At 41.5% G+C, this 22,833-nt stretch overlaps 1 protein-coding gene and 1 long non-coding RNA gene across 20 annotated transcripts in view; one reads left to right on the top strand and one right to left on the bottom strand.

Moving 5' to 3' along the window:
* NHSL1 (NHS like 1) overlaps positions 1-22,833 on the top strand; it is a 244,036-nt gene that overhangs the window by 189,094 nt on the left and 32,109 nt on the right. For 10 of the 19 annotated variants that reach the window (XM_065590262.1, XM_065590261.1, XM_005280349.4 and 7 more), the window contains exon 3: positions 15,938-16,065. In XM_065590262.1, coding sequence (XP_065446334.1) covers positions 15,938-16,065 — 128 coding nt within the window. Of the gene's footprint in view, positions 1-15,937; positions 16,066-20,231; positions 20,304-22,833 lie in introns of all 19 variants that reach the window. The other 9 variants (XM_005280351.4, XM_005280350.4, XM_005280347.4 and 6 more) reach the window with 1 other exon arrangement.
* On the bottom strand, positions 14,287-16,014 carry LOC101947324 (uncharacterized). The gene is made up of 2 exons (XR_002890016.3): positions 15,924-16,014; positions 14,287-14,797 (listed from the first exon to the last, which is right to left on the bottom strand). It is a non-coding gene; the product is annotated as an uncharacterized LOC101947324 (long non-coding RNA).

Raw genomic sequence — 22,833 nt, 5'->3', positions numbered from 1 at the left:
TGTGTTATAGAATGTTTTATCTAATACATTTTAAAGTCTAGTGTAGCCAAGGCAGTGTGTACTTTTAATGTGTGCTAGCTGGTCTAGTTGAAACCTGGGGGGGACCTTAGTTAATACATTCTAACAATATACCTTTAAATCTTAGTCAAGACAAACAGGGATGGTCTCCACTACAGGGAGATAGATCGATTTAGCGGGTCTAGTGAAGACTGCTAAATCGATGGCAGAGCACTCTCCGGTCGACCCCGGTACTCCAGTTCCCTGAGCAGAGTAAGGGAAGTCCATTGGGGAGCATCTCCCATGGACCCAGCGCAGTGAAGATACTGGAGTAAGTCGACCTAAGCTACGTCGACTCCAGCTACGTGAATAATGTAGCTGAAGTAGCATAACTTAGGTCGGCTTTCCCCGGCAGTGAAGACAAGCCCTTAGATAACTGCTAATGAGACCCAGAATCTTTCACTTCTAGCTGGCTGGTCAAAAGCTGCTTCTTGATTAGGTGACCTATGTGAAATGAGTGAGTTGTCTCAGGCATTGTCTACATTGGGAATTTTCCCTGAATCCAGCAACTGATGGCCAGTTGCTGATGTAGCTACACCAGTGCATACCACTAGTGTAGACAAGGGAAGCTGTGATTTGCACCAGAGTAATTGATTTTGATTTAAAGTAGGGCAAATTATCCACTGGTGGAAATCACAGCTTTCATTATTTACACTAGGGGTTTGCATGGGTATAGCGTCAGTGTTTGGCTATGAATCGATGAAATTGATAGAAATTCCTACTGTTGACAAGGCTATGTTGAGTTCTTAGTGGGCAGGCGTCCATACTGCAAGAATACAACCATCTCAGTTGTCCACCTGACTGGCATTTTATTGTCATCCTCAGAGAACCATAAAGAATGTATAAACACTGAAACTAGTTTGTCACTCTTACACCATGTACAGACTAGGAAAACAGATCATGTTGTCACGTTAGCGAACACATATTACATAACATGAAGTTAAATAGGATTTTGCACCTGATGGTGACGTATTTTAAAACCTGCTAGCTGGTTGTTGACCATCATTTTAAAGCATAGCTTTCTGGGTCTATACTAGGTACAAAGACCTGTTTAAAATTGTGTGTGTAAACCTGGCCTATTTTTTAGCTTAGACATGAGCTTGAGGGTATTCCCTCAGCATCTGGTTGAGAACTATTGTTGGGGGTGTGATGGGGTGGGACATTACTCCCTGTACTGTAGATGTTCTATTTATGGTTAAGAGGCCTCCATCTCCAGGACTATCAATCTGGCATTTTGCTGGGGATGTTCTATGTACTCGGCTTTTTGTTTGCAATATTTTAAGAATCCAGTATGTTAAATTGAAAATGAAGCCAAATGTGTTAGAAGAAAGCCTCTGGATATTTTTATATAAACGTTCAGTTTGTGTTCAGTTGTCTTAGAAACAGCAAATGTCCATAAAAAGGATAGAAAAGGTGGTTATTTTTTCTTTCAGCATTGAAAAAGCAAGAATAAATGAATATAGAAAAGGCACAGTTAAACTAATCACACTTATTACCAGTAAATGCACCAGTATTACATCTCCATAGAAATTTAAATTAGTCCAAGACAAATGGAGATAATCATTTTGAAGTCTCCCCAGTGACAGCTTGTTACAAATGATATTTGTTTATGTCTGTTTTAGCTTAGTGCCCTTAGAAAGCTGATTGGGTTTTCTGTACTGGTGAATCATTTAGATCATTCACTCTGCTGGAATTTGCTGGTTGTGAAAAGGACAGGTGAAAGATAGGGATGTAAATACTATTTAAAAAGTTAATAGCTTAAACAATTAAAATATTTCGTGTAAACGGTTAACTGATTAAGCGGCTGGGGTTGGGGCCTGGGCTCCGGCCAGCGTGGGGTTGCTGGAGCTGGCGGATTGGCTGGTCTGGGGGTTAACAGTTAAGGCGGGTTAACCGGTAAGACTAATGCTTACCGGTTAACATTTTACATGCCTAGTGAAAGAGAGAAAAGACACAATGGAAATATTTAAATATGCTGATGATTCGAAACATATAACAGGGAGTCTGTTGCAGAGCTCTTTCTTCTCAGTCATGTCTGGATTCTTCCTGAAGAATGCAGCAGCAACAACCCCTTATTTGTCTGAGATACTGTACAAGGAACACCCCCCCACACACCTTCCAGACATGATGCACACTGAAACAAACTTGGGTCTAATGAAGTGGGCATTCACCCACGAAAGCTTATGCTCCAATACCTCTGTTAGTCTATAAGGTGCCACAGGACCCTCTGGTGCTTTTTACTAAAACAAACAACTCTCCCCCAGTATACATACATTAAATCACTAAGAACATATACTTAATGTTGCAGTTGTGATTACAAATCCAAGGAGAGTATGCTTCATTTAAGGTATCAGCTTTTACTCTCAGCGTAAAACTGGCTGGGATGCCTGGTTCTAAGCCTACTCAAAAGAACAGAACGCTCTAAGGTGGCTTGATAGCCATTGGAGTGACAGTGATGGACATGAGTCTGAGCTGATGGTCCCTAATTAGCTGATAGCGAGCACAATTATCAACCTAGTCTGTTTCTGAAATTGTGGAGCGGAGTGGGGAGAGGAGAAGCAAGGAAGGAACTCAAGAAAAAGGGAAGGAAAAGGTTAAAAAAAGTGACAAAAGGATCTTCTAAAGCGAGCAAGGTGTGTGGGGAATGCTGGGATAGTGGGTGTGTCGCAAAGACCGGGCACTTCTGTGAGACTATTTAAGCCATGATTTCTTCAATGAGATTAAATATATTTTGCAGTGTGCACTCCACTAGTGAAGCAGGTGCTAGCACTGGAATTACTTGATTGGGGATGAAGTGTCATTGAGTCCCAAAGACTAAAGACTCCCTATTGGACTTATGCATGACAGGAGACACCTCATATGTGTACTGATATAGCAAAGTTCTAAACTTGTTAACATAACCGTACATTGAGGGGAAGGCGGTGAGGATGGCAGAAGGGTTGGGCGGGACAAGGAAATTTTATAGTAACTTAAATAAACAGAATATTAACCAAACCATCTAGAGACTGTTGAACAAAAGATTTTTCAGCTAATCTGTTGTGGAAGCACATCTGTTTGAATACCTGATTCAGTAAGAGAAAATTGTTGTCCTCTGTCCAAAATGGGTGCTTTAGATGTAGTGTGGATAAAGTTCATGAACTTGCCTTACAGGCAGTATTGGTCATTGTGGTGTGGCTCTGCAGCATATTTTAAAGCTAGTTTTGATGTAGAGATTTACTGTGATAGTCCAGTTCTGCAGATGATATGGGGATTTAGACAGGCAAAATGGGATTTGTTCCAGGTTGAATGCATTCTTGTGTGATTTGTAGACTGGTATCTGTCTGAGGTACTGATATGGCCCCCATTACTGTAATACCCGAGCATGTCACAATTTTTAACATATTTATCCTCACACCACCCCTGTGATTTAGGGATGTGCTGTTATCCCCATTATACACATGGTGAATTGAGGCCCGGAGAGAATTAAATGACTTGCCAAGGTCACACAGGATGTCTGTAGCGGATCAGGGAATTAACCCAGGTCGCTGGCTAGTGTCCTAACCACTAGACCATCCATCCTCACTAGTTGCAAGTTGTTTAGCTCATTTAGACTAAGGGACTTAGTTGCTATATAGGAACATAAATCAGACCCTTCTTTTAATGTCCTATTAAGAATGAGATATTTGTAGAAACCAGATTTATTGCAGATAATATTTTGGCACTCTGCATCCATACAAAGGGAGAGATAAACAGTATTATCCTCATTTTATAGATGGCATCCAGAGTCCAAGTGACTTGTTCAAGGTTGCACAGCAAGTCAGTGGCAGAGTTGTGAATATAACCCAGGTCTCTTGACACTCAACATATGCACAGTCCATAAGATCACAGCTGTTTCAAGTATAATGCAGCAATAAATTCAAAAGGTGAAGGTGAACTATTACCACGGAAGTTACTTCTCTGTCTCTAAAATAGAAGTTGATCGCAAAACAGGTAGCCAGTAACAAAAAAGCATAAAACAACAAATGTCATTTAATCAGTTTGCCTTAAATTGAGATACGCCTTGCACATTTTAATAGGACTGCCATCTTCTTATCAGGTGTTTTTTAGATACAGTTCTTATGGACGCTAATTTTAAAAAGTTACTTTAATACAAAGTACTGCTTATAGATGTGACCTCTAAAAAGGAGCTTTTTTTTCTTTCTTTTTTTTTTTTTTGCATAAAATGAGACTGCCTAAGATGTTTAAAATCAACAAGAAAGAATTTTTGACCTCAGGGAATTGAATAATTTTCCAGTGATGTGTGCAATGAATAGATAAATGTGTTTTCATATATTGGTCAGCAGATTTATTTCTGTGGTTGACAGTTCAGCTGACTATTACAATTAATAGCCCTTCTCCATGATCCCCCAACCCATTCTTCAGATACAAGTCTCAGTGAGAAAGGCTGTGCCAAGAAGTCACCCTAAATTTAGCCAAGCTAATTTTTCAGGCATGCAAATCCAGCTGTCAGCTTGTCACTTGTTCATTTTTTCCTTCAGCAAAAGAGAAGACCTCTAGTACAAAGGCAGCTCCTGTGTGTTCTTTTCCTCCCTCTTCTCTTCTTGGTCCATAGAGCCTCCTCTACTGAGGCAGCTTTGCATAGAGACATCTGCTCTGCCATGCATGCAGTGCTGGTAGAAATTACCCGTGGTCCAGCTGGCAGTTAATTTGGGATTTTATCAGTTGGGCTGAAGTTGTAGTTGAATTAATTTTCCTTGGATGCAAGACAAAACGCCTGATGGAAGCATTTCTGAGCAATAATTATTTCTTTTGCTTTAACTACCCAAAATGTCTTTTTTTTTAATTTTGTAAGCATCCATTGTTAAATTAATTCAGGGAACACAGGCCTTTTTACTGATAACTGATAAATGCTTAAAATATGGAGAAATGGGATTACTTGTATGTGGATGTGTATTATATAGAGGCATACTGGACTTCCGACTTATGCTGAAACCCTTGCTTATGCAAGCAAAGTTTACTTATACAAGTAATCCCATTAAGACTATTTTTGTAAGCAATGATCAGGCCTATAACATGTAGTCTCCAAAGGGTTAAAGTGTAGTACGTACCTGAAGGCACAAAAACAGCACATAATCTATGTGGGTTTGTGTTTGGTACCAAAAAACACATGACAATTTGGGAGATTGCATCTTCTTGGAATTTATAGCAAATATAACTGTATGGAAAACATTCAGAAATGACTGTAAATCCATGTCACTCTGTTCAGTTCTACTGTCTGTTTAGCGGTTGGTCTATATGGCAGTAAATTTTGCTTCACATAAATTTTAAATGTTGGAAATTCTGCTGGTATGAAATATTAACTAAATGATAAGACTGGAACAGAGGAGAAGCTGCACAAAAATCCTTCCAGCCCCTCCCCCAATACATGCACTCTCTTTTGGCATTCAGAAATGCAGTGTGTCTGTCTGACTAGACAGACAGTGCATAAGTTAATCCTGTTTTTTCACAGTAATACCATGTCAAATGAATTAATGAGGTATCAATTCTGTGCCTTCTGTTCACTCAATTGATCTGTGACTCAAATTATGGTGTAAGAATATGGTCTCAAGTTGTTTGAAATGCAGTAAATTGCTTATGTATGCAGTAGTTACTACTGTGCATTAACTATTGAGGGTCAGCTAGAGTTTGACATGAGATGGGAGTTGTCTCTAGTACAAAAATGACATGGGATCTTTTCCAGGTTTGAGTTTTTCTCTAGCATTTTCATAGGATTGGTCTGGGTACACACCACAAAGACTGTTAAGAATTTGCAACCAACAGGTCCAGTTGTTCAAGTGGAATCTGATCTTTAACCCTGTCCAACAGATTCTAATAACTTTTAAAGATAAAAAGCTCACTTAATTGTGCAACAATTCTTAGCTCTCTGTTTTTGAGCTCATTCTGTTATAGGGTTGCACTGAATTCCACCGAAGCCTCGCTGTGAACTCCCCTTTGACACACTACACTAATACTGTCTACAAAATCCCTGCTCTGAACAACAGCCTTATGTAATGGGGAGAGTACTGTGAACAGCTTATGCATGGTCTGTGACTGGCGTTTGCCGTGCACCAGAATATAGCAGTGTGTGTGGTAGTAAAAGGAGCAGCAATCATGAGAAAATGCTTATATATAGCTAAGGCTAAGATTTTGTCATGGATATTTTTAGTAGGGTTACCATATTTCCACAATCAAAAAAGAGGAAACTGGGGGGGGGGAAGCCCCGCCCCACCCCCATCCACTCCCTCCCACTTCCCACCTCCTGACTGCCCCCCTCAGAACCCCAACCCCCCTTGCTTCTTGTCCCTTGACTGCCCCCTGCTGAGAACCCTCCACCCTAACTGCCCCCCCAGGACCCTACCTGTCCCCTGACTGCCCCGACCCTTATCCACTCGCATGGGTGGCAGGGTTGTAGAAATTTTGGTGATGCCCAGAACCCCCCACCACCACCACCTACCTAAGGCTCGGGGAGGGGGGTTCGGTGGGGGGAGGAGGTCTGGGCATCACCAAAATTTGGGCTGGGGATTAGGGTGCAGGAGGGGTGCAGGGTGCAGGTTCTGGGATACAGTTTGGGTGCTGGGTGCAGCCTCCGGGCTGGGTCAGGGGGTGGGTGTGCAGGAGGGGGTGAGGGGTGCAGGCTCTGGGATGGAGTTTGGGGGTGGGAGGCGGTGCAAAGGGAGGGGGTGCAGGCTTTGGGAGGGAGTTTGAGGGCAGGAGGGGGTGTGTGGGAAGGGGGAGGGGGTTTGGGAGGGAGTTTGGGGATAGGAGGGGATGCAGGGGTGAGGGCTGTGGGTCTGAGGATGGGGGTTCATGATGCAGGAGGGGGCTCAGGGCTGGGGCAGAGGATTAGGGTGCGGGGGGATGAGGGCTGGGGCTGAGGGGCTTGGGGCATTGGAGAGGCTCAGGGCTAGGGTGGAAGGGCAGGGTAAGGGCAGCCTGTCTTCCCATTAGTGGTTGGGGGATGCTAGGACCCGGGGGCAGCAGACAGCAGTTGCTGCTGGCTCTGGCAGTACAAGCAGGCAAGGGAGAGGCAAGCAGAGAGGGGGTAGCCCACGGGGGGGTGGCAGGTGGAGGCCGGGGACCCATCCAACACTCCCCCGCTCTCTGACTCCCCTCCCCCCCCCGGACTCCCCTTACTATTCTGGCTCCACGTGTTTGCAAAACACTCTGCCCGATGGGTCAGTTTGTGTGTTACACAGGCTGCAGACAGAGGGAGGGGGGAGCAGGGGAGGGCTCTGGCTGCTGGAGGTCAATGGGAGCAGTTCAGTCGGCCCAGCCGCCCAATCAGCAGCCGCACTCTGCATGGAAGGGACGGAGGGAGGCGAGGGAGAAAAAAACCCCTGACATTTTAACCTTGTTACCAATTCCTCCCGGACGGCTATTTAGAGACGCAAAAGCCGGACATGTCCAGGGAAATACGGACGGATGGTAACCCTATTTTTAGTAAAAGTCACGGGCAATAATGAAAAATTCACGGAAGTCCATGGCCTGTCCCTGACTTTTACTAAAATATATCCATGACAAAATGGGGAGCCTGGGCAGCTGCTGGTGGGCTGGGAGCTCCAGGGGCCCCCACCACCTGTAGGGGCTTGGAGCTCCAGGGGCCCCCTCCGCTGGCAACTCCGAGCAGCGGGGGGTCCCCCTTGCTGCCTGGGGCGGCCGGGAGCAGCGGGGGTTTGCCTGCCAGGCGGCAAGGGTACCCCACAGCTTCCTGCCTCCGCAGGTGGCAGCAGACCCTGCAGCTCCCAACTGGCGCTGGCTGAAGTCACGGAGGTCTGTGGAAGTCACGGATTCCATGACCTCCGTGACTAAATTGCAGTCTTATATATAGAACCGTTGACTGCTTAAAAACATTTCCTTCAGTAATGTACCTCCCAGAAACACACCTAATCTTTTGTTACATATGTAAAAATGACCTGCGAGTCTTTCAGAGGTTTCTGACCATATTTTTACCATCACAGTTTAAAAAATAATTAAATAAACCCTGTCTGTGTGAACAAAACAAACAAAACCACCACAGTAACAACCTTGGATAAAGCATATCTCTCTGACAGGGGTTGTAACTTTTTTTTTTCCTGTTCACACATGCAAGAATAAACCATGTTATAACACCTTCAACCACAATAATTTTTAAATAGTTTATTTTTGTAGTGTAGGTAGGGCCTTGAAGCAGTAAATATTACTAATACAAGAAGAGAAACAAGGATCAGCACTAGAAAGATGGTGGATGAGCCTATAAATAAGCACACAGGTATAGCTACAGTTTTGATCATCAGCTTTGATTGGCAAAAAGAACAGGAGTACTTGTGGCACCTTAGAGACTAACAAATTTATTAGAGCATAAGCTTTCGTGGGCTACAGCCCACTTCTTCGGATGCATATGCCTGCTTGTACTGCCAGAGCCAGCAGCAACTGCTATCTGCTGCCCCCAGGTCCTAGCGTCCCCCATCCACTAATGAGAAGACATATGCAACTCTTTGCCTCTTCACATATGCATATGCATCCGAAGAAGTGGGCTGTAGCCCACGAAAGCTTATGCTCTAATAAATTTGTTAGTCTCTATGGTGCCACAAGTACTCCTGTTCTTTTTGCAGATACAGACTAACACGGCTGCTACTCTGAAACCTGTCATTATGCAAAGCTTTGATTGGGAGTTTCTGGTTTCAAGAATTAGAATTGGCTCTACTCTTTTTTTTTTTGTCCATCTTCATTTAGTGATTCCCTTGCTAACCGTGGGAGTTTACAAAGTTATAACTCCAAGAACTTTTTTCAATTACTGCAGTGCTTAGGGCTTCTCCACGGTGGCATTCCCAATCAGGGAGCCAGCCCGTGCAGTGTGGCATATGCCAGCCTCAGGTGCACCAACACCCAAGAGAGCAGAGAGGGGGTACTTTGTGCTGGTTAAAGGGGATGATGGACCTGATGGGCAGGAAGGTCTTTTCATCCATGGGACTGCAGTTCCGTGTTGCAAACTACCAGGCTCTGCTAGCCAAGTATAATTTTAACAGCTACGACAGGCTAGCAGAGTTCAAGAACAAGCTTCTGCTAGAACTCCAGGAGTGGTTCCAGATGCTGGTGGACAAAGGGGACTGGTAACCAAAGTGGCCCTCCAGGGAGTAGTGGACGCAGCCAACACTGCCTCTCGGTCACTAGCCACCAGCACAGTCATGCGCAGGAACTTGTGGCTCCAATCTTCCAGCTTCCCTAGGGAGGTCCAAAATACAATCGGCGACCTCCCTTTCCATGAGACCAATCTCTTCAAGGTGTTCCCTTGGCCTCTACACTCCGTCCCCCAGACACAGACATCAGAAACAACCCTTTTTCCTGTGGCCACATTCCTCTTACCCAGCGTACTACCAGTGCCCAGAAAAGCTCCCACTTTGGCAACAGTGCTCTCAGAGGCCTTGTTTCCCCACCTCCACTATGACCGCCTCCTTGACCTTTTCCCAACCACAGGCCCAGGGCCAGTTTTGACGCTTGGGTCAAGAGCAGTGAACCTTCTTCAGTGCCAAGCACCGCATCATCTTCAGTGGCCGTCTTGTCCTATTCACCCACAATTGGGGCAAAATCACCATGGACAGTTGGGCACTGGAGATCATCCACCACAGATATTCCATAGAGTTCCTCTCCTTCCCACCTCATCGCCCTCCCACCTGCCTAGTCGTCAGCAGAACTCTATACCCCAACGATGTACAATGGTTCGATACACGATGCCATGCTCAATGACCTCTTTGCACGGTGTGGCATGCCCTGCTGGTAACTCTTTGCCTCTTTTGCTCTAGAGGAGCTCTAGGCAAGGGCTCTTGAGGTGACGCTCTCCTCCTCTCCTGGACTGGTGACCTTCGCCATGCCTTTCCTTCCGTTCCCTTTCGGCCACAGGTTCTTCACAAGATTCACCGGGACAGGGCCACCGACATCCTCATAGCGCCCTATTGGCCCCGGCAGTTCTGGTTCACTGACCTCCTGAGGGTCTCCACCCAACCACTGTCTCTACACACTCCAGGATCTCCTTACCCAAGGTCGGGGCAGACAGTGCTATCCCAATTTGGACATTCTTCACCTCCCAGCCTGGTATTTGGATGTGTGTCAAGTGTAGACCATGCATGCTCTGTCCTGATTTGGTAGATCCTCACCCAAAGCAGGAGGGAATCCACCAGAACCTGCTACCACGCTAAGTGGAGATGCTTCATAGAGTGGGCCCATTGCCTCTGCCACCACTTCGGGGGGACACAATGACCATCCTCAACTACCTTCTCGCCCTCAAAACAATGGGTCCAGAGTCTCAACTCTATTCAGGTACATCTGGCAGCACTTAGTGCCTTTCTCCTGCCAGTGGATGACACCTCTGTCTTTACACTCCCTTACCACTGTGTGCTTCATGCGGGGCTTGCTTAACACGTTTCCACTGGTTGTGAAGCCTACACCTCCATGGACCTTAACGCTGTTCTCTCCACCCTCAGCAGACCACACTCTGAACCCATGGTGACATGCTCTCTGACTCACCTCTCTAGAAAAGTGGCATTCTTCATTGCCATCACCTCGACCAAATGAGCCCCAATGGCAGCCCCTCTTCTCCTCTCCCCCACGGTATTTCACAAGACAAGGTCTCCTTAAGTCTACACTCCAAATTCCTTCCTAAGGTAATGTCAGAATTTCATCTCAGTCAATCCATCCACTTGCCTGTGTTCCATCTGAAACCACACACCTCCCCCGCTGTCAGGGCCCTGCACTCCCTCAATGCGTATTGGTGTTCTACCTCCACGGGTCCCTTTCGGAAGTCGCCGAGTCTTTTCATTGACATTGCTGAACAGTTAAAGGGACAGGCCCTCTCTCCCCAACAGGTATCTAAATGGGTCTCAGGGTGCATCCTTGAGTGCTACAAATGCTCCAACCTCCCTTCTCCCGACAGTAACAGCCCATTCTACATGGGTGCAGGCCACCTCCTCAGCCTCAGTAGTGGATGTGCCATAGCAGGACATCTGCCGGGCCGCAACATGGTGCTCTGTCCACACACTTAGGACACACTATGCCATAATGCATGTGGCAGTAGTGGATGCGACCATGGGCCATACTGTATCCTCGCACCCACCTCTGTGCTGACCACTACTCGCAAATCACTCACATGTGGAATACACATAGGGACCAAGAAGAAGAGGAGGTTACTTACCTGTAACTGGAGGTTCTTTGAGTTCTATCTATATTCCACTATCTGCCCTCCCTCCCTCTGATTTGGATTAGAGTATGCAGTCATATAAGGGGAAACTGGTGCAGCGTCGACCTGCACTACATCTTATATCCTCGAGTGCGAGCACAAGGAGATGCACTATCCTACGTGTGGGTCAATGGACACTGCTAGGAAACACTTCCGGATTAGGTGCATGGTGCACATACGCGCTTACATGTGGAATACAGACAGGGCCACACATTTCGAAGAACCTCCGGTTATAGATAAGTAACCTCCTCTTTTGTCTTCATCCTCAAAGTTCAACTTTGTATAGTCCTGCCTTCATCTCTGAACTGGTCTTCATTTGTGGCTTCCCCAGCCCTCTGTACTCTGACAGTAATATTATCCTTGGTTCCTTCTCTCACAGGCTTCTCTGTGCCTCTTCCCACATTGCATTCTATGTTTGGAATTCCCTGTTTCCATTTATTTACCAAGCCACTTCTCTTGTTGCATTCAAATCCCACATAAATACTCACAGCTGCTGCAAAGCTTACAAAAAGTGATGAGAGGAAAGGTAACAAAAATCCAAGCAACAGTCTCATCAAAAAGTGTATGTGGCCTACCGAGTAACCACTTTTGGACATACTCTCCTTGTCACACCTTCTCCCTTGGCTGTTTGTGGACCTTACTTGTGTCATGCTGTACACTTTTCAGGGAAGTGACTAAGGTTTACTTGTTTTGTGAGGCACTTACCACATTCCTGGCCACCCAGAAATTTAATAATAATAATTTCTGATGTTATAAATGTGCTAGTTCTCCAGACATCCATCGAGTCTTCAGGCATAGAAAAACTTGAATTTCCAAAGCCTTAAAAAAAAAATTGTCCTTCTCCTCTCCCCCCCCCCCCCCGCCCGACCCCCAAAATAACCTTTTAGTTTTTCCTTATAAATAGACTTATTTGAAATGTTGAGTTTTCCTTTCACAAGAAGTGTCAAGATCTTGAAATTACATTCCATTGCAAAATGGAACAAAAAGGCAAAATATAGAAAATTTTTGTGAAATGGAAAATTCTGAAAAGTATCTAATTGAATATGTCAATATGGGAAATTTCAACACCACAATTCAACATGTCAAAAGGATATTTTTCATTAGATTCTCCTGTTCAGAAAATCAAAAATTATGTCAAAATCAACATTTATCTGTGGAAAAGTCTGATTTTGATTAAACCACTTTTTAACAGGAAATTGTGCCATGTGAAGAATTTTGGCCAGCTCTACTTATAAATCATACAAAGACTAAAAACGAATTGTCACAGTTCAGGGCAACTGAAGCTGTATCTGCTCTTCATGGTCTAGCAAGGGCTACCCACTCGAAACTTGAGACTCCTCAACCATCACCCCCACCCCGACCACGGTATTTCCATGATGCATAGTCTGATCACTATGCTATGATATTCCCAGCAAAAGACAGACTGGCTAAGCAGGCTTGCTGTACTTCCTTCTTCAGAGATGGTACACAATGTAATTGCCAATGGTTAGAAGTTACCACACAGTTCCCTCTAAGCGAGCACTTTTATTCTTAAGATAAAAGCATTACAGAGAAAATATATTACAAACAATAAAAGAACCTACACACATGCTAATAAGCTTATCAGAGATCACAGCCTAACTCTAACATGGACTCATTGCCAAGGGATGTTGTGAATGCCAAAATTATAACTAGATTCAGAAAAGAATGAGATAAGTTCATGGAGGATAGGTCCATCAGTAGCTATTAGCCAAGATGGTCAGGGAGGCAACCCTATGCTCCGGGTATCCCTAAACCTCTGACTGCTAGAAGCTGGGACTGGATGACAGTGGATGGGTCACTTGATAATCGTCCTGTTCTGTTCATTCCCTCTGAAGCATCTGCCATGACCACTGTTGGAAGACCAGATACTTGGCTAGATGGACCCTTGGTCTGACCCAATATAGCCATTCTTATGGCTCTGGTTGATGATTAGTCTTTCCAACACTTCCCTAAGGTTTGGGGCCCCCCTTGGACTAGAGGTCCTGTCCATTTGCTGGGTCAGAGAGAAGGTCCTGAGTCAGTTTTTACTCAGACTAGTTAACCAAAAATCTTTTCTTTCTCTGTTAGTCCCTAGTAAATCCAGTTTGAACCAGTATATTTGAGCATCTCTCCAGGTGGTGGTAGCTCTCTAGACGTGTTTCAACCTGAGTGAATTTGTCTAACCACCTCCCCACTATTCTTAGTTCCTGGAGGGCGGTGGTCCCCCGCCTCATGAGATTACATACAATCCCTCAATTATGCATAAACAATTACATTTTTAATACAGTGTACTCCTAAAATACTTAAACTTAATTCAATAATGTTTAACTAGGACATTGCAGGAAACTGCCATCTGTTACACTCACAACAACTACAGCCCACATACCTTCTTTATTTTACTTTGCAATTTATCTTTAAAAGCTGCACCTTCATTTTTTAGGGGGTAATATTGGGGGTCTGTTGTCTTTTGCAGTATCATTCTACATATGTGTCTTCTTCATCTTAGGTGTTCCCGGTTTAGTTACAGTGAGGTAAAAAGTAACTGCTCTTGAGGACAGATTGGAACATACTAGTAGAAGGGCCCACTAAACACAATACCCTGTCTTTATTGTACAAAGCCATGATTTAGAAACCAAGACAATTGTGCGACTTCACAGCAAGAACACCAGAGCTTGAACCAGATATGTGGCCTTGTAATATGATGCATTCATGAGGTTCATGGGGCAGGGAAGATCATGTGCCATAATCCTGTTCTCCCCTCACCCCTAAGTTAATTGTGAAACTTGGTATTGCATTCCATTAAAAACATTGCAATTTAAAACAGGCTTTGTCTCATAGAATTAGATGCCTGTATTCAGTAAAAAGGATTTTTGTTTTGGAGGCTGTCTTAGAGTATGGTATTCTTTGCTATTCACAAGATGTCTTGTTGAAAACAGTAGAGGAATCAGTGGGGGAAACCTAGTTTGTTGAGTATAAGATTTCAGAACCTTTTGAATAAACAGTAAAACAAAGCGAAATTATTCTCTCATTGCAAGTTGTAACTCCATTTAATGATTCGCCAAGCAAAATTGCTCCTTAAAAGGTGCCCTCAATTCAGAAAAAATGGAAATTTTTATTTATATATATGCGCGCACACACACACACACACACACACAGAGGTCAAACGGTACACACACACACACACACACACACACACACAGAGGTCAAACGGTAAGGAGTGAAGCAGGCACAAAACTGTTAATTCTCAAAACATCTCTTCTCCAGTAAGTAATGACAAAAGCTGTTTGCATCATGACAATGTACACTGTTCAGGAGACATTTCAATTACTTAGGTAGAGGTGTAATAAATACTTATTTTTATTTGTGCTTTGCTAATCTTGCAACAGATTCAGATTTCAGTCTCTGGAAATGTAAAACTCACAGTTTGACTCGGCGGATCAGTTTGGTCATCGCATCTTGAACATTTAATTTTTCCTTACGCTCCAGCATCTGTTAATCTTGAGCACGATCACGCTGAATATAAATTAAGAAAAGTACAGACAGGAACACAGCTACAGAAATTTTATTCAGGGAAATGAAGTGATACTGGGATTTGGGCCAATTTGGGTTGTTGTTTTTTTTATCCCTCCCTCAATTTTACTCTATATTCCTCCTCTACATGAAAGACTCTTCACTTTACACTCTTCCCACGTGGCCTGACAAAGGCTGACCTGAGGTTCTAAGGATCCCTATAATTTGCACTCCTGCCTCTCTTTCTAAAAACTCTGTAATGGTTGTGTCTTCCCGAGGCTGGGAGGCTAGATGAATGGTCAGTGCCAAAGCTACTTAGCAGATGGTGCTTGAGTAGTGAGCAATATCCTCCCTCCAAGTGTAGGGCACATTATGGAGGTCTACCAGCCTGGCAAATGAGACCCTCACTGTTGCTAGCACACTTTCATCTCCCATACTGTAGTATGCTGCCATCTGTCAAGACACTGAGCCAGACCACACTTAAAAAAAATTTCTCTTTCTCACTTTCCCTCTTATTTAAAGTATTTCTAGAGATCCTGTCACCTGAAATAAATTATATCTATCCTATACCTATAGGTATAGAACTTCAAAATAGTATCCTATTATCTGTTCAACAATGGTAATGTACTGTAGAAGTGTCCATCACCGTACTTTCAGTAAATACTATGTATTTTCTTTTTAGATTTGCTGTACAGTAAAAAAGTAATAGGTATTGGCCTTTGTAATATGCTATCAGTAGATGTATGTATGTAAGAACTGATGTACATGTGTAATTACTATCTGTGCATACTTAATTAAAAATAGAATGTATGTATAATGTCTGCAGTCTAGTGTTATAATTCATATTAGAAACTGGCCAGAAAAAAAGATTAGGGATGACTACAGACAGATAAGGATCAGTTGTTATTGTACTTTACATTACACAGGAATCAAAATGCTTAGTTACAATTAGACTTATATGTATCAAGCTTTATACTACATACATTTATATCAAGTGAGTTTTATGCTTAGAGAGGTAAAAATAAATTGATCTAATGTTGATCCTTATGCCTTTCTTAAACTAGACACTGGATACAAGTAAGAGAATGGGAATAAAATGTTATTTTTCTTCTTTTTTTTCGTTTCTTACCCTCCCATGTGCAGAATGTGACAAGCTGCGGAGGGATGGCTATCGAAGTTCTCAATATTACTCTCAGGGTCCAACCTTCTCTTCTTCTTCCAGTGCAGCCTATGGAAATTACCAAGATGATTATGAAGAAATTGAACGAAAGGTAAGGAATAGGGCTGTCAAATGATTTAAAAAAAAAATACACAATTGTGAAATTAAAAAAAAAGTTGCAATTATTCACAGTTTTAATTGCACTGTTAAACAATATAGAATACCAATTTAAATTCAGCATGGAAGCATGTCCTCTAGAATGGTGGTTGAAGCATGAAGGGGCATATGGCCTTTTGGCTGAGGGGTGAAAACATTATCTAATATCTGGCACGTAAATAACTTGCAATGCTGGCTACAAAAGTGCCATGTCTGTTTCCCCTTCTCACGCCTGTTCGTACTTGCAGGTGAAATTGTAAATAAAAAGCAGGCAGCATTATCTCCTGTAAATGTAAACAAACTTGTTTGTCTTAGTGATTGGCTGAACAAGAAGTAGGACTGAGTGGACTTGTAGGCTCTAAAATTCTACATTTGTAAGTTGCACTTACACAATAAAGAGATTGCGCTACAGTACTTGAGTACGGTGAATTGAAAAATACGATTTCTTTTCTTTTTTTACAGTGCAAATATTTCTAATAAAAAATAATAATATAAAGTGAGAACTGCATACTTTGTATTCTGTGTTGTAATTGAAATCAGTATATTTGAAAATGTAGAAAGACATCCAAAATATATTTGTTATTATTTTAAATTGGTATTCTGTTATTGTTTAACAGTGCGATTAAAACTGTGATTAATCATAGCTATTTTTTTATCTCGTTAATTTGTTTTGTGTTAATCGCATGCGTTAGCTACAATTAATTAACTGCCCTACTAAGGAGGCAGGAGATTGGGAAGAATGCATTAAGCGGACTATAAAATGTGCTCTTCATATTATTTATATAGGCTGAGATTTATAAAGGAGTTTAAGGGAGTTAGATGCCCAACTTTTATTAGCACCTAACTTCCTTAGGCTCTTTGAAAATCCTAGCTCTAACTATATGTATCTATATATAAATAAAGTTCCCATTGGTGTAATAAAAGGATGACAGTGTGAATGGCTTGGTAATGTTCCAGGGAGAAGGTGTATCTTATGTATTAACAATGGCAGCTGTTTTGAAATAGGGTCATGTTAGTTTTTACTAATCTTTTTATGATCAAGTATCAGGTGGGGCCATTAACCCAGGTACACAACATGACTGTGTTCACAAAACAACGAGTACATAGACTTCATACCCTGGTCTAATGTGATTATGTCATTTCAGTACTCAGAAGTTTTGTCCTAATGCATCCCATCTCTCTGTAATGAATTCCAAGGGAATGAAAGATCTCACATTGATAATGGTTTGTCTCACTGCATGTCAGTTTGCTTCGTATTATGTTCCCTATCTCAGCTCAGCAACACTGGGCAATTGTCTCAGAACCTGGAAATTACTGAAACAAACAAAGGGTGATGGAAGGGACAGTTTAGTCATAGTATTAAGATGGTTTTGTAGTCTTCATGTGATTTTGGTCATTTCAGCTACAGAAACACTATGTTGCATTAATATTAAAGTTCTGAGTTAACTGTATAAAAGCTAGAAAATTCCAATCTGCGAAATGGTAACCTGTCCTTAACTCATCCCATTGTGCATAAGTGTTGGCGCGCACTTGGTATCCAAGTTATTGTATCCTGTGATATCTTGGTACAAAATATTGCCTGCCCAGCAATAACCTGGCATTCTTTTGTCAGTTTGTATCACAGCCTTCCTTATCTTTATTGTAATTTAGTTTATCTTTTTGCTTATTTAATACTAACATTATACCATGTGTTTGTGTATGTGTGTCTATATATAAATTGTGTCTACACTGTGAGGTCTGCAGGTCCTTTGAATTCAATATAAAGTGACTGATAATATCATATAGTTTTCCCTCTTCCTTTGTCCACATTGCCTCACATCAGTGACAGGGCTGTGGCTTTGTAGAAACTTCAACTATTCTTGCTGTGCTTTAACAGTATCCATTGTAACATCTCCTTTAAACCCATTGTGTATGCAGTATGGCAGTAAGAATATTACAATGATAATCTGCAAAGACCTATTGAAATCACTACAAGTCATAATATAATATGTGCTTTTTATTAAAAAAAGTATTGACTACATATGTTCATAGCTGTTGCTGTGTGTGTGTAAAATTGTATGTGTGTTTAAGCTATTTTAAGTATCTGGTTGTCCAAGTTAGTATTGTGGTCCTTATAGATAAATAGTCCACAGAACTGCATTTGTAAAATTAGTGAGGTATGATGTAACATTAAGGTTGTTTATAGGTGAGCAGACCTACTAAGGACTAATTGCCATGGATAATTCTGCTTAGAGACTAAACACTGTCATCCTTAAGGTTTCTGTGGTATGTTGTTTTAAAATGATTAATAAAGGAATTGCTAATATTTTGTTCAGTTAGTCAGTGAATTCTGAAATGATTACACTTCCTTGAGTGAATAGCATTTCTATTTCAAATTAAAACAACTTCCTATTAATCCACGTTACTCAAAGCATGGTTTAGTGTGAAGGAGGATGGACAGATGCAAGGTTGACACAGTTTTTAGTGGCACTAATTAACTGAGCACCATTAGCTCTCACTCTGGCTTAAAATTTAGTAGGATTTTTACCCATTAGCAAAATTGCAGTGTGGCTCTCCCTTCATACTGTAGAGTTTCAATGGTTCATGTTCTTCTTTGCATCTGTAGCAACTTTTTTTTTTTTAACTTTAAAGTGATATTCTAGAATTTTACTTTGTTTGAATTACCACCTCTCAAAAACCATTCTCTAAAATTGAAGTTTAATCCCATTGGTAAAAAAGTAAAAGGCTTCTAAGAATGTAGCTGTAACTGGGACTTGAGCCCATAAGTTTTCACTTATGGGTTTAGAAAATTACTCAAGCAACAGTCTGGATTTGAGCTCAGAATTCTTCCATATTGCAGCAAGACTGATTCAAACAGCAAAAACATCCCCTCTTAATGAAAGCTTTCTAATGATATCTGCTGTTTATCAAAAGCAATCAAAGCAAACGTTTAACAGGCAGACCAGAGGAAGGACATATTTCAGTGTTGTAATTGGAGAATAATAGAATAATGAATGGATCAATGAATTCTCATTTACTGTTTGGAAACTTTCCCCTAAATTGGCATTATTCCATTTTTGCTTCAGGAAAACTATATTATAGAGCATGGTAATTTCAGATAATGGACTTATCTGAAGTTTCCATGCTCTCTAAACATTTCTGGGAGACTAGGTGATGTAGCTGGATAATTCTTTATTTTCTATACAGTTGACATGAAATCATGGAACAGGTGTAAGTATAGTTCTCTCAGCTAAGTCACCAGAGGATGATGTTTACATCAAAAAACACTAGACTGTCTGCTTAGGAAAGGTTTGGACTGACAGAGTGTCTGGTATTCCAGGTGACTATTCCAGTGAACTGTCAGGGATGTATAGGCGAGTTTATCCATTTTTTTTAAAAATGAGAGACTGAATAAACAAGTATGGTTTTCCAAAAGAGAGTTCGTATACTACAAAATATTTAAACTGCCCTTTTTTTCCTCATGGAAAGACTTCTAAATTACAGTACACACAATATGAACTAAATTGTTTCCTTCTGTAACTCTCCCAGTGCTGTAAAAAAACCACCCCCATGAGGGGAGTAGCTACCAGCGCACTGGTGCACTGTCTACACTGTCACTTTACAGTGCTGAAACTTGCAGTGTTTTTTCACACCCCTGAGCGAGAAAGTTTCCGTGCTGTAAAATGGCAGCGTAGACAAGGCTTAAGTGGAGTTCATTAAGGATGAATTTGTCCCTTTGTATTTTAAATCTCAGTAGTAAAGACTTGATTGGTCTTACTGATTCTCTTTTTGTAAAAGAAGACCATCACTCTCAGTACTTTCGGTGGCCTGTGCTTATCTGATTTCCTAGTAACAAAGATCTAGAAATAAGAAGGTGTTACTTCAGTCACTGACTCCGCCTTTTAGAGAGGTAGCCCTGTTAGTCTGTATCAGCAAAACCAACGAGGAGTCATGCCCAAATAAATTTGTTAGTCTCTAAGATGCCACAAGGACTCCTCATTGTTTTTGCTAATTCCACCTTGCTTTCTGAAAGTGTGTTATACTTATATAATTTAAGTATGTTTGTCTTTTTACATGTTTTTTCTCATTCATTCTCTTTTTCACTCATTCTCTTTCTTTCTTTCTTTTTCTCTCACTCAACAGTCTAGTCTGTTAGACTGCATATCTCAGTCTTGCATTAGCGCCTGCTGTTCCTTGGTTCCATGGAGCCTCAAGGTACCTAGCCACAATGGAAGCATCCAGCTGTCCTAATTGCAGCTTGATGTTACTGTAGCATTAGCGTATCTGGAATCTTACTGTGCTTTTATTCTTTGTTCCTCACTTGCTGCTGTTTTCTTTGTAAAAACAAACAAAAACAACCACCAACAAAAGTAATGTTAAATCCAGTCATGCCTTTTTTTTTGCATTAGCTCAGTTGTTTGCAGCACAGATCCTTTGTTTTCTTGCTAAAGTAACACATTTTCATCGCTTTTGCAAACCTGTTAACACTTGCTTCTCTTTAAACTTCTGCGATGAGCAGTATGTTTTATTTAATGGCTATTTGATGACAATCATCTAGTTCTATTAGTGATCAAAAGCTTTCAAATATTGTGATTTGGACTAGCATGATTTGACGATAAGGAATGCCGATTGCACAGAGTACATGGCCTCAGAGATGCATCACGCTGTGCCTTTATTTCAACAAATGGGTAGAAAAAAGTACTTCACGCTTGTTAATGGGGAAGAAAATATATATTTGTCACTTCACTCATCAGAGCTGTTGGTTCTCTTTTCTTTTCAGCATTCTGCAGCAGTTGGGGTCCAAATCATAGGTGGAAAGAAATTTATTAATAGTATTTACACATGGGAATTGAGATTTGAAGCTGGGATTTTCCAAGGAGTCTCAAAGAACTGGGTGCCTAGCTGCCTTAGGCCCCTTTGAAAACCCTACATTGATGTGAGTTGTGGGAGCTCTGGACTTGCTGAATTGGCTCTTGTAACAATATTGATCTTCATTGATGACATTTCATTCAGTGCATACAGGATGAGAGAGGCCTGTACTGCTTTGAGAGCCAGAGATCCTGCATTATATTGCTTCCTGCTTCTTAATACCCCAAGGATGTGACAGGCTGGCAGTTGTGATGTTGTTGTATCTCCATAGCAGAAATAAAATGTCATAAAGGACACTGTCTAGGAAACAGTAAGACACTGAGGAGATAATGTAGTGAAGAGATTAACAGAAGGGCACTGTCCAAAAGGAAAGCTCATGTGTATGTTGGATGGGAGTTTCAAAAGACCAGAGTGATTTAGAGGCATACGTCCTATTGAAAGTTAAGGGACATATGCCTCTAAATCACTTGGTACTTTTGAAAATCCCATCCATTTTCTTCAAAAGATTGTTCAAATGGTAAAATTCTAATACACAGAGAAATAAGTAAAGAAGCACTGTAGCAACAGAGGAAAGAGAAGGAGATGAAGATACTAGAAGACTTGATGTTTTCTTTGTAGCTAAGTAATTTCTACTAAAAAAAAAATGCTCCCTTTAACAAGACAGTGAGTGATAAGAGTTCTGGGGCAAAGGCTAAGGGGTTGATGAATTAGTCAAGAAAACTGGAGATAAGTCTGTCCAGGTTGTCCATCTTGAGATAAATAATGTAAGAAATACTAACTGTACCTAAAAAGAAGTTCCAGCCACCTTGCTTTGCAACAGAGAGGCGGTTAGGTTTCAGATGTTGTTTATAATAGGAAGTGAATGATTGAGATACCAATAGCAAAGTTGGTAAGTGAGAGTGAAAATGGTAAATATATAATCAATAATGAGGATTCTCCCAGATTCAGAGGGATTTGAGGATTGCCACTAACTGGACCAGTAGATGATAAATTTAATGTAATTGAATGCAAATTCATAGTGAAAGTAGCAGTGATCCAAAACAGATTGGAGTGCACAACTAATGGAGTAGTTACACAAACTGTGGATTGACCAGGATAGAAATGTAAAGGTGTTTGGTGTGTGTGTGTTTAGTTTTTTTAACAGAATAGCACTTGAAGCCATCAAACTAGTATTTGCCTGGAGAAGAAACTGCAAACAGGACAATGTGATACATGAATAGAAAGCTATTCTGTTCTTATTCAAAGCTCTGCATAGACCTTAGTTCTCAGTTTTTCTTATCTGTTCAAAGGAGTTTTATTCATAGAAATGGTTGCAGGGTGAATGGCATGGTTAGACATTTCAAGGTTTTTTTAATGTAAGGGCAAGTTTCTAGAGGTTTAATTTGTCATCTGAGAAGACAGGACTTCCAGGTGACCTTCTAGAAACCTCTGAAGCAGTCTGGCTCTATTAGGAGATTAAGAGTAAACAGGGAATTTAGGCAGAACATGCTGTGAAATAATCAGCCTAGAGTCAGTTGCCAGTTAAGGTCCTTGAAGCGAATAGTATAAATCTTCTGAGGAAGAGAAACCATTTTATAGGTAACGGAAACACTGACGGACAGAATCCCAACAAAATGATGAAGAGTTTAGAGGAAACAGCCTTGCTGAGTCTATTTCCCTGTAGGCAGGCAAATTTTCCAAGGGGGAGATCTCACTTCAACCTCTGTTTTAATTCAGATTTTTTTCTATAATATCCATTGCGCACATCAGTGAAAAATTGTATATGGTCCAAGTTCATCCTTTGCAAGTGCAACAAAAAAACCTGAGCATTCAAGCAGCTCATGCAAAGATATGTGCCTACAAATTAGAAGCCATACTTTGAAATTTGGCCCTATTG

This window comes from Chrysemys picta, chromosome 3 (genome assembly GCF_011386835.1).
Source record: "Chrysemys picta bellii isolate R12L10 chromosome 3, ASM1138683v2, whole genome shotgun sequence".
Taxonomy (NCBI): Eukaryota; Metazoa; Chordata; order Testudines; family Emydidae; genus Chrysemys; species Chrysemys picta.
The sequence above is the reverse complement of the archived record's forward strand: the minus strand, read 5'-3'. Positions and strand labels throughout refer to the sequence as shown.